Below are 12,442 nucleotides of genomic sequence, written 5' to 3'. Positions count from 1 at the left end.
AGAGCATTGAGAAGGTGGAAAAAAGAGGCCGCTGCCTTCGTGGGTCATACTGATCATTGAGCATATCTTTGTCCTCTTATACGTAGTTTTGTTTGTTTTTTATACAGCTGCTTATTCTTTGAATCTGGCCACATAGTTCAAATTCTTTACTACTCTTTCTATACCTGAAGAGTGAAAATAAGTACGCTTTATTGGCAATGTAGTTTTTGTAGCATCAGTTGCTGTTTCAAAAGGTAATGTAAGTAAAGCACTTCTGTGCTTTGTTGTTTATTTTTCCTTAAGTGCCTTACTATGGCTTTAGGAATGGACCCTTTGGGGTTTTTTTCTGTGTGTGAGGGATTTAATATCTTCCTTTACATTTTCAGCACTACTATTACATTTGGTTGTAAAGAATTCTTCAGAAACATCGGAACAGGGGTCTATTCCTCTATTTTATAACTTAACAAACCACCCCTAAAGTGCAGTGACTTGAAACAACAGTTTAGGACTTCCCATGAGCCCATGGATTGATTGTGCAGATTTGCTTTTGGGGGACATTCAAGATGGCTCCCTTGCCTGACTTGCATCTGTCTGTCTCTCTCTCTTTGCATATAACCTCAGGCCTGTCCCTTTTCACAGTGCCACTCCAGGCAATCTCTCCAGCAGGGTAGCCAGACTTCTTACCTGGGAGGTCAGCATTCCGAAACAAAGTGCAAGCTAATAGTCCTTAAAGATTAGTTTCCATATAGAATCCAAAGACCTTGAAACACATGGTCATAAACTAAAGGGGGGGAATGGTAGGGATGGGGGCGTTCAGGGTGGAGGGGAATGAAGGGGGGAATAGAACAACTGTAATGGCATAATCAATAAAATAAAAATTTTTTAAAAATTAAAAATTTTTTAATATTTTTAAAAATTTATTTCACTATCTAATTCAGTACCAAATAGAAGTATAAATGAAGGCATTCTTATCTTGCATAAGCTTTAAAGGGAGCTATTTTATTGGATTCATTTTGAATAATAATATTTTATAAGTGTATGATAAGTGTTCTTAATCAGGGTATATATGTTTTTCTATTCTTAGTGTTATAAAATATAATAAATTTACTCATGAATTTTACCTTATTGAAATCTGCATTTTTCTACATGCTTTATTTTTAATGTAATTGCTAAATGAATAAAGTTTTATGTTAAATCAACATTAAAAAAAAGAAGATTAGTTTCCAGGCCAGACCTAACACATTGCTATTGCCTTCAGATTGTCTTTGTTAAAAGCAGTTTACTAGCCCAGATTCACCAGATTCAGTGTGGACGGAGGGCCACGTAAAGGCGTGACTGCCTGGAGATGCTGATTGTCCTTGGCCCTCTTTGGAGATTAGCTACTAAAAGAACATTTAGCAGCCTAGTTATGAAATCTCATGCGATTTTTCTGGTATACAAAACTTAAGACTATATTTGGATTGTCTAGATTTATTTATTTTCATTTTTTTCCAGACTCTCTTTTACCATTCGTCCTGTTACACTTAGATAGGAATTGTCTATCAACTATTTAGCTGAAAGTTAGGCATAAAATGAAAAAGAATTTAGTAAATATAAATTGGTTAGGGATAAGTGTGTACAGAATGGGAGATGCTGCAGTAAACTTTGTGTTAAACAATTAGTAAGAACTAAAAAGAGGTATCAGTTACTCACTACTGCTGAAATATGGAAGACCAAAGGAAAGAAAAAATAAAGAGTCCCCTGCACAATGTGGCTCGGTTGGTTGGAGCATCATCCTGTAAACCGAAAGGTCTCAGGTTCGATTCCGGTTGGGACACATGCCTATCCTAGGTTGTGGGTTTGGTCCCCAGTTTGATGTTTTTCACATCGGTGTATATCTCCCTCCTTAACCCTCTCTCTAAAATTGGTAAACATGTCCTCAGGTGAGGATAAAAATAAAAACAAAAGAGGAAAAAGGAAAATAAATTTATATATTTTTCAATATTTTATTTATTTATTTTTAGAGAGAGAATAAGGGAGGGAGGAAGAGAGGGAGAGAAACATCAATGTGTGGTTGCCCCTCATGTGCCCCCTACTGGGGACCTGGCCCACAACCCAGGCATGTGTCCTGACTGGGAATCAAACCGTCAATCCCTTGGTCTGCAGCCTGCACTCAATCCACTGAGCTACACCAGCCAGGGTGGGAAATAAATTTATTTAAGAAATTGTATGTGAATTAGTACTTACAGTGGTATCTGGCACCAGTAGGCACTCAATAAATATTTGAATGAATGATGGAAGCTTTTTTTCTTTAATCCTCACCCAAGGACGTGCTTATTGATTTTTTTAGAGAGAGGAGATGGGAGAGAAGGAGTGAGGGAGTGAAACATCAATTTGAGAGAGAAATATCCATCAGTTGTCTCTTGTGTGCTCCCAACTGGGGACCTGGCCTGCAACCCAGGCATTTGCCCTGACTGGGAATTAAACCTATGACCTTTCAGTTTATGGGATGATGCCCAACCCACTGAGACACACCAGGCAGTGTGAGGACATTTTAAAGAGGCCAGCTCTTTTTACCCCTGCGCTGGTAATTGAATCTCTTTATAGAGTAGATCTAACAAGATTTCTTTGCTTCAGGTAGACATCCTCATTTCCTTCATTTAACTCTTCAAATGGGATGATGTTAGATCCCCTCAATTCTTATTTCTCTCTTAGATTTTTAAAATCCTCTTTTTTAAAGTTCTGTATTCAGAACTAAGAACAGTACTCAAGTGTTGTCTTGATTTGCAGAGACAGATGTCATTTCTATCATCAGACTTTGTTTTTTGGCAGCCGAAGTTCACTGTCTCATTAATATAGATTTCTTCTTAAAGCCCTAGTCTTTCTCATGTATATTGGGCCATTGTGTTCTTTTTAGTTCTAAGTGCATGCCTTAATATTTATCCTCATTAAATCTTATCCCGTTATATTTAGCTTCCTGTTCCAGCCAATTAGAATTATAGTGGTGCCTTGGTACACATTAATTCATTCCAGAACTCATGACGAGTGCCAAGACCAATGAGTACTGAATGATGAAGCATTTTCTCTTGCATGGCAGCGTTGTGACTCATACAAGTTCTAGCAAGTGCGGCAAGTCCTGAGCAAGCGCTAAGTGCTGAAATGTTTTTTCTCATCAAAATACAGCAAATACAGGGTTTGATGGGTTCTAAAGCCAACAAGCACCAAGGTATGACTCTACTTTAAAAGTTGATTTTTTTTTGCCCTGGCTGATGTGACTCACTTGTCCTGCAAACCAAAAGGTTGCTGGTTCAATTCCCGGTCAGGGCACATGCCTGGGTTGCAGGCCAAGTGCCCAGTTGAGGGTGTACACAGGCAACCAGTTGCACATTGATGTCTCTCTCCCTCCCTCTTTTTAAAAATAAATAAATAAAATTTAAAAGTTGATTTTCTCATATAGGACATTTGCTTTTCTATCCCAGATTCCTAGGATTTGCATACTTGATCATCGCCCTGTGTCCTCAGCAAGTCACTTGCTGTGAGTAATGGTGCAGAGGACGCATTTCTGTGGAGTCGTGTGGCGTGCCACCAAATCTTCCAGACTTACTGTACTCCTCAGGTGCAGTTGTACGATCTGTAAAGCCACTTGCTGTAGCAAAATTCATGTTTTCACCTTGAACAGGGTATCAAGAGAGACTTTATTTTACACACTGCTAAAATCCAGAAATACTGATGCTTCCAGCATTCCCTGGTCAAATCATATAAAAAAAAGGAAAATGGGTTAGTTTGGTTATGGCTCCTATTGATCCCTGATGCCCTGCCTAACTCCTCAAACTATTCCTTTATTTTTATTTATTTTTTTATCAAACTATTCTTTTAATAACCTGCTGTACAGTCTTGCCCAGATTTCATGTCAGATCACTCTGGTGTAAGGTATAGAGAATATACTGTCCTCATTTTGAAAATTTCTACTGCAGACATAAAAAGCTAACATGACATTTGGCATTTTCAGAATCATGAAATGTGTCTAAGTTTACAGAGTGTCACTCATGGATCTCCATTGTATATTGTTTAATCCCGGTATATAATTTCATCCAGGTATATTAATTTCATTCCTTCACTTTTTGATCGTCTCCTTATTTATCTCAGATGTTAATCTACTTTACCCATATTTGGTCTTCTCTCTCTACTTTCAAAATGTTTTTTCTTTACAGGAAAGATAGAAAAAAGGCAGAAGAAAAACAAGAATTGAGGTGTTCTTCTGCCTCTGCTCATATTAATTAGTGATATGCTGTTTACATCAAAGAGTAGAACTGAGCCTCCTTTCCCTTTTTGCAGGTCTCAGCACACTCTGGACTTTGGCTCAGGCTTGCTGCTTCTGTGTATCAGTGCCACATTTAAAAAATAGTTTCTTTCCTCTTATATGTATTTTTCTTGTGCATATCCTTCTAATTCTGAGTTAATGGGTGAGCTTTTCATCCATCTTTCTAGATACTTCCACTCTTCTTCCCCCTCTATGTCTGATAATGTGAAATTGGCAGAATTTCATTTTTGAGAATCTTAATCTTTTTGTGTTCCCCTTTTGCACCTCAGACCCTTGGGCTTGGGTCTGTCTTTACCGTGTGAAGCCTGTTCTTTAAGAGTCTAGGAATCATATCTGATATGTTCCTTGTTCTTTTTCCTTGTCTGTTTGGCTTGGCTGCTTTCTTTTGAGGCTTCCACCACTTCCTCTTTTCTGATGAGTTTCTTCTTGGTCAAATTAGGTTTAAAATTCTACTCATTTCTTATGCCTTCTGGGTGAATAGAATAATTAGCAAGGCAATTTTAAAAATTATATAGGCTGCTGCTTAGTTGAATGAGATTTTTAATTAGATGTTCAGGTAGCAGGAATCTTTTTTTTTAATATTTATTTATTTTCAGAGAGAGGGGAAGGGAAGGAGAGAGGGAGAAATATCAATGTATGGTTGCCTCTCACATGTCCCTTGTTTTGGGAACTGGCCTGCAACCCAGGCATGTGCCCTGATTGGTAATCAAACTGCGATCCTTTGCTTCACAGGCCTGCGCTCAATCCACTGAACTATACCAGCCAGGGCAGCAGCTATCTTTTTTATCCTTTGAGACAGAAGGCTTCTAATAAGAAAGTAAGACAATTCCACCGTTACTCGGTGGTCAGGACATCTCACTGGCTTCATGTTAAAACTTGCAGAGCCATCTCCTCTCTGCCAGGTCTTCTCCCTGATCTGCTCACAAATCCAAGGAGATGAGTCTGCTTTTCTCTCCTTTTGAACTGGTGTTATGACCAGTTATTTATTGGATATTTTTTTCTTTTGAAGCTAACCTCAGAGTAGGGTGTAGTCTCTTCAATTATTGCCCATTTATGCTTATAACATAGGGATATTGGCATGGTTTTCAAATTTTTTTGTTTTTATCATGATGGAGTCTAAATGAGGGTTATAAATAGGGAAGTTAGGAGCTAATGACATCTTATTCTTCCAAGTTAGTTTCTTATTTCTTTAGATGCTGTGGATGCCTGTCTACTTGCCCCTCTTACTCAAGATAGAGCTCATCAGACTTCTCCCTCTCTATGATCTAGGCCTCTTTCTAGAAAAGAGCATTCAATAGCTGGTAGGCCTGAGGGAGAAGGTTAAACCATAGTTGTGAATTGATAGAGATCATTCAGAGGCTGCCTTATATCAAAAGGGTACCATATTTTGCCACATCTAATGTGCACTTTTGCCCACTTTCTTGAGGGTAAAATAAGGGTGCACATTATACATAGGTAGTACTAATCCCGTATCTATATAAATGTTTTATTTTAAATTTTTAGCAATTTTTAAATTAATTTTTTAATTTTATTTTTTAATTTTAAAGATTTTCTTTATTTATTTTTAGAGAGAAGGGAAGAAAGGGAGTGAAACATCAGTGTGTGGTTGCCTCTAGTGCTCCCCTTACTGGGGACCTGGCCGGCAACCCAGGCGTGTGCCCTGACTGGGAATTGAGCCTGCAATGCTCTGGTTCACAGACCGTGGTCAATCCATTGAGCTACAGCAGCCAGGGCTCTATATAAATGTTGTAAATTCTTTCATTTATGCTTATGTGTTAAAAGCATAACTCTAGAAAGCAATAATGATATCTGTACACGAAGTAATTCCCCAGAATATGGTAATCGGTTTTGTTGAACGCACTACGAACTTGCAGCGAAAACAGTTTCAGCCACCAATTCAACAAAATGAAATGAAGAGTAATATATTGTTATCCGCAAAGTGAAATAGACTCTTGTACCTTGTATCTGTTATGTTTTGTAATTATTTTTTACATAAAATTTTTTGTACCATATGTTCAAAAATAAATACTGAAATTCTTTTATAATATAGAAAACAAGTATCTAAATATAAATAAATTAATTAATTAAAAAATTAAGACAAAATATTTTTTTCCTGAGAGTTTGGGCCAAAATTGTGGGTGCACATTATACACTGCAGAATATAGTAACTTATACTTCAGGGGACCACGAAGCAGTTCTTCAGAGAATCCCAGTTATATGTAGGGAAGATCACTTCTGATACTGTTATGACTCCACTCTTGGGTGTTGATTTCTGTTTAGCGATGCCTGTTTTAAAAATATACTCAACTTATTATATTTAACATTTAAACTTTCCATATCCTTATCTTTGGTCAGAGATATTATGAGGTGTTGAGGATTCTAAAATGATCACAATGTATTAGGGCTGAGTATTTGGGAGAAGGGAAACAATCAAACATATAAATCATACCAAAAATATTTCCTAAACACAGAAAAGAGGAATTCCTTCAAATAGCTGATGTTTTATTGAATGAATTAAATACGTGAAGCAATCAGAGAATATAATAAACTGCCAAATTACACATTGGTAGCAACTACTTAGAGTCCACCAGAGTGAGTTTTCCTAATCTGCACTCAATTTATCTCCGAGGTGGAGCAGACTTTTCTGTATTTCCAGAGTTGTTTCTGGTTGAATTTGCTATTGTTTTGGTGTAAGCAGGGGCCTAGAACGGTAGTTACCAATGACCTTTAGCCTCCATCTCTAGGAATGTGGAACTCAATAGTACTCTTGTTCCTACAGCAGAGTAAAAGAAATTCAGTGTACCAAAAACATGAGTAATTCAGATATATTTGAGGTCTTTAGATCTTACAGTCTCTGGTGAGAAAATACAGTTTTGTGTGTTTAGTTTGGCTGTACTATTTTGAGTTAATTTTAGGGGTAATTTTAGAATCAGTTTTAGAATTCCATCCTCAAATTATAGTCCTTTGCTTAGTCATGAGGGGTTAGGTGTAATGCCACATTTTATTGAAAAGACTAGGAACTGTTGCTATATATTAACCTTGCTAGGCACTGAAATTTGAGAAGGAAATAAACACCCTACATTCCTAAAGGTCGAGCTGTTGCTATGTTGCAAAATCCGATTTGCCTTGATTCCTGGTAATCTTCACTAATTCTTCAAGGAATCATCAGATGTGATACATTTAAGAATAGAATGGCAACAAAGTCTCCCAAAGACTAGTGTCTTTTATTACACTGTAGCAAAAGGTGTGTGTGTGTTCTCATTCTCTCTAAATATCTGATAACTGACAGTGCTGCTAAATGACTAATAGGTGGATAATGAATTCGGAGTGTATGCTGGACGAAGGGATGAGCCACGCCCTGGGTGGGTCAGAGCAGGACAGCATGAGATTTCATCACACTACTCAGAATGGTGTGCGATTTAAAACTTAGGAATTGTTTATGTGTGCAATTTTCCATTTAATATTTTCAGATTGCAGGTGACTGAAACCATGAGGGAAACGGTGAATAAGGAGGGTTCTGTTCTATAGAGATACTGTAGTTGGGTAGAAATAAAGAACAATCTGACAGTAATCGGAGAGGAGGGGGAGAGGGATAGTAGGGGGTAGTGGGGGGCATCAAGGAACATGTATGAAGGACATGTGGACAAAGCCAAAGGGGATGGGTTTGAGGGTGGGAGGCAGGAATGGGTGGGGCAGGGGGACGTGGTGGGGTGAAAATGGAGACAAATGTACTTGAACAACAATAAAAAACTTAATTAAAAAAAAAGATACTGTAGTTGGTACCTTTCTGAGAACAAGTGAGATTTGGGAACTCTACCTACAGTTTTCAGAGCCCTTCTAGGGATACTTATGTTTCCTAGAAACGCAGTCTTTGGTCACTTAGGTAGTTTTCATAGTGAGTATCTGTCTTTGCTCACAGTGTTATGGTGGGGGGGTCATAGGATGAAATCTGAACGTTTGCGAAGAAACTCCACAAAGTGAGTAGTGTTTATGGTTTTACAAAGCAAATTGCAGTTAAATTGCTTTGATAATAAATCTGTTCTTGCACCTTTGTCAGATGTTAACGAGAGTCATTTATTTGTTTTCTTTCAGTGACGTCCTCGCATTGCCCATTTTTAAGCAAGAGGAGTCAAGTCTGCCTCCCGATAATGAGAACAAAATCCTGCCTTTTCAGTATGTGCTGTGCGCTGCCACCTCTCCAGCAGTGAAGCTCCACGACGAAACCCTGACCTATCTCAATCAAGGTTAGCGCCTCCTGTTCCTCAGTGTCACTGCAGGCCTGCTGCACTCTGTGTAAAAGGGCGTCTTTCTAGTGTGACCTGTCAAAGTCAGTGGCTTGCTTCAGATACTGAGTTTTAATGTCATATGTGATATACACCATATTACTGGCTTCTTTTGTCTTCTGCCCATTTTTTGTTCCCATCTCTCTCTTTTTTTCCATTCATGTTCCCCAGACATGGTATCTGTCGGAGAAGTATTACCCTACCCAGCATCATTGCTTATCAGTTGTGTGGCCTTGGACATGCTGCTTAAACTCTTTACGTTTCAATTTCCTGATCTGTAAAAATGAGATTGATAATACCTCAGAGAGTTGTGTCAATTTACTGGTATAATGTATGAAACAACCAACACTGTACCTAGCATATAGTAAAGGATTATAGTTGTTGTACTAATAATATTACACTCTTGTGTATTTAACCAACTAAATTTTCTTTTCTCTTTTTTCTTGCCTCTAAGGCAATTTATGAATACTCGCATTTAACAACTATTTGTCATACCTCCATACAGATTAAGATACTGTGGGGCATACAGACTCTCCTGAGATTCTGTCTCTACTCTTGTAGGACAGACGGGGTTTTCACTGAGTTTTACTCTTTCCTTAAGGGATTTGAAAAACACTTTCTACAATGTATCACTTCCAGGTGATGTTGGCAGCATAGCAATAATGACACATATTGAACCATTGAGTGCCAAGCATTGTTTTACATGTGTTATATGTATTAAGGCATTTATTCCTCTTATAGCCCTATGTGATGGATTACTAAATCTTACTCCCATTTTGTGGATGAGGCAACTGAAGCAAAGATTAATAAACTTGAAATGGTCACACAATGGAAGAACCAGGTTTTATAAAATATTTCATTTATTTATTTACTTTTAGACAGAAGGGAAGGGGAGAGAAGGAAAGGGAGAAAACCATCAGTTGGTTGCCTCTCCCACAACCTCTCCTGGGACCTGGCCAGCAACCCAGGCCTATGCCCTGACTGGGAATCAAACTGGCAGTCTTTTGGTTAGCAGACCAGCACTCAGTCCTCTGAACCACACCACTCAGGGCAGAACTGAGTTTTAAACCCAGGGAGTAAGTAGTTTGGCTTCCAGCTACATTGAACTCCTGAGGAAAAGGACCAGGGCTTATGTATGCTATCTGTCCAGAAAAAGTCCAGCTGTTGTTAATATAACGAGAATGGTTTGTGTGACATCCGTGTAACCTGGCAGCCAAGGAGAGTGGACTGGAATGCGCATGTGTGAACAATGACAACTTCACTGTGCTAGTCAGTGGGGGTGGTGAACACCATTGACTGAGCATGTATACAGTGTGGCTGTCGCATTCAAAATGAGCAAATAGAGCAACGAATCTGCATGAGATTTTGCCTTAAGCTTGAATATTTCTCCATGGAAACTATTCGGATGATTCAGAAGGCTGCAGCTGTGGGCAGCTGGTGATTGGCAGCTTCATCACAACAATGTACCTGCTCATGCATCATGTCTCATACAGAGTTTTTAAGCAAAGCATCAAATCACCCAGGGGACTCAGCCCCCCTATAGCTAGATTTGTTGCCCTCCAAATTTTGGCTTTTCCCCAAACAAATCTCTGAAAGGGAAGAGATTTCAGACCCTTGATGAAATTCAGGTAAATACAACAGGGCAGCTAATGACAATTAAGAGAACTGTGTGAGGTCCCAAGGTGCCTACTTTGAAGAAGACTAAAATGTCATTGTCTTATGTACAATGTTTCTTGTATCTTCTTCAGTAAATGTCTCTATATTTCATATTACATAGCTGGGTACCTTCTGGACAGGCCTCGAATACTTTTATTCCACACAGAATCTACATCACTTTCAAAGCTCCAAAAAGGTAAAATGCCTTTTTGGGGGGTAGGTTTGTAGAGAAAGAAGAATCTTTATTCATTCAGTGAGTCCAAGTCATGATTCTGTCTGAAAGATGAATACTTCCCGCTGCACCACAAGGATAGTGGTGTACATACATATCTGTGCCTGGACCATTTTCTAGCTGCCCCAACTCCAAGCTGATTCTAGACACGTGTGTCGCCTCTGGGCACCTCAGTCTACCTGCAGGTAAACCGCTGGGGGAGGGGAAGCGTTTCACAGCCTGCGGTGTCACGGGAGTGAGGGGTTTCTCATCTCGTTCTTCTTACAGCACACAGGTTCCGGTCCCTCCTGGGTGCCCTGGGGCCCACTGCACACCTTCCCTTCCCCTGAGCTGCCTGCCTATGTCTGAAGCCTGGGTGCGCCTGCTAGTTCTTTCCCCACCCTGGGACTCACACCCCTCAGCCCTCCAGCCCATCGGATAGAGCACGGTGGCCCCATACCCAGAATCCTCAGAAAACATTGCTCTCCCAAAATTCAACTCGCTGCCGCCACAACAAACCACACAGAAACTCTCCTCCCAAATGAAATTTTCCTTTCAGAATTATGAAAGTTAATTATGATGAATATAATACATGATTACTTTTTCTTCTAGGACAGTCTTATGAAATCCGAATGCTAGACAATAGGAAACTTGGAGAACTTCCAGAAATTAATGGCAAGTTGGTGAAGGTAAAAGAAAACTTACTATTCTGTGTCAGGATAGTCTCCTGGCTCAGTGAAATTCTTTTTGGATGGAATAAAGTAACCTTCTTGAGATCGTTAGAGAAGTACCAGTGCGTTTTTGGATACCTGGTCCAGTAGCAAGGAAGACAGAAGCTAGTGTGGATGAATAGCAGTTTTCTTTGTCTAGAATCCTGGTAATGAACTCACAGCACAGTTGGGACAGAGCAGTTGTCAGTGACTGTAAAAGGTGGTAAGAAGGATATTAACAGGCATCTCTGCAAAGTAAGAGTAACAGAAGGAAAGTTGATAGAAACAACCTCTGCCTTCTCTCAGTGTTTACACTGAGAGGGGTATAGGGATACCCCTTATATCAGGGGTATCAAACTCATTTTCACCGGGTGCCATATCAACCTCATGGTTGCCTTGGAAAGACTGAAATAGTTTTAGGACTGTATAAATGTAACTACTTCTTAACTATTTAGGAGTTGAAATTACATTTGGCCCTTTGAAGGCAACCACAGGGCTGACATGGACCCTGGTGAAGATGAGTTTGACACCCCTGGTTTATATGGTGGGTTAGCAAGCAGAGGACTTGGTGAGGTTTTCATGTCCATCTGAAGAGCCAAGCTGAGTATTGATTGCACGGTAACAGTAGGGGCGTGCGGAAATGCCCTGATAGGGCTCCTTTGTGTTTAGTTACCATCAGGACTGATGTTTCAGCCAAGTATGATACCAGTCAAACTATAGAGATTATATCTGGGCAATTATAAAATTTACCTGAAAATAGAGTGTGGTATGGTAGGAGTTTTAGAGTGAAATAGTTCTTGCCCTGGCTGGGTAACTCAGTTGATTAGAGCCTTTTCCCGATACGCCAAGGTTGTGGGTTCAATCCTCCATCAGGGCACATACAAGAAACAACCAATTAGTGCATAAATAAGTGGAACAACAAATCAGTGTTTCTGTCTCTTTCTCTCCCTCCTTCCCTCCCTTCCTCCCTCCGTCTCTCTCTCTCTCCTTTCCTCTCTCTCAAATCAATAAAAATAAGTAAATAAATAATAGAGTGAAATAGGTCTTAAACAATTTTAGGTGTATCTAGAAACCAACTGGGGGTGACTACTGCAACTTTTTGTTTATCAGTATTGATTTTTAAGGGATCCTATTATCATTTGGTCTTGTTGCTTGCTTTTAGAGTATATTCCGTGTAGTGTTCCATGACAGACGGCTACAGTACACTGAACACCAGCAACTGGAGGGCTGGCGGTGGAACCGGCCTGGAGATAGAATTCTTGACATAGGTGAGTTACGGGAATCTGCTGCCTAGGCAATGTCT

The 12,442-nt window shown here is 39.5% G+C and overlaps 1 protein-coding gene across 3 annotated transcripts in view; it reads left to right on the top strand.

Moving 5' to 3' along the window:
- The window catches only part of TFCP2 (transcription factor CP2), a 49,466-nt gene that overhangs the window by 17,157 nt on the left and 19,867 nt on the right, over positions 1–12,442 (top strand). For all 3 annotated transcript variants that reach the window (XM_037136962.2, XM_037136959.2, XM_037136948.2), the window contains exons 3-5: positions 8,372–8,523; positions 11,042–11,118; positions 12,302–12,407. In XM_037136962.2, the coding sequence (XP_036992857.2) occupies positions 8,372–8,523; positions 11,042–11,118; positions 12,302–12,407 (335 nt within the window). The remainder of the gene's footprint in view (positions 1–8,371; positions 8,524–11,041; positions 11,119–12,301; positions 12,408–12,442) is intronic.

Source organism: Artibeus jamaicensis, unplaced genomic scaffold (genome assembly GCF_021234435.1).
Source record: "Artibeus jamaicensis isolate MK-2021 breed Jamaican fruit bat unplaced genomic scaffold, CSHL_Jam_final contig_233, whole genome shotgun sequence".
Taxonomy (NCBI): Eukaryota; Metazoa; Chordata; class Mammalia; order Chiroptera; family Phyllostomidae; genus Artibeus; species Artibeus jamaicensis.
Note: the sequence above shows the minus strand (reverse complement) of the source record. Positions and strands in the feature narration are given on the sequence as shown.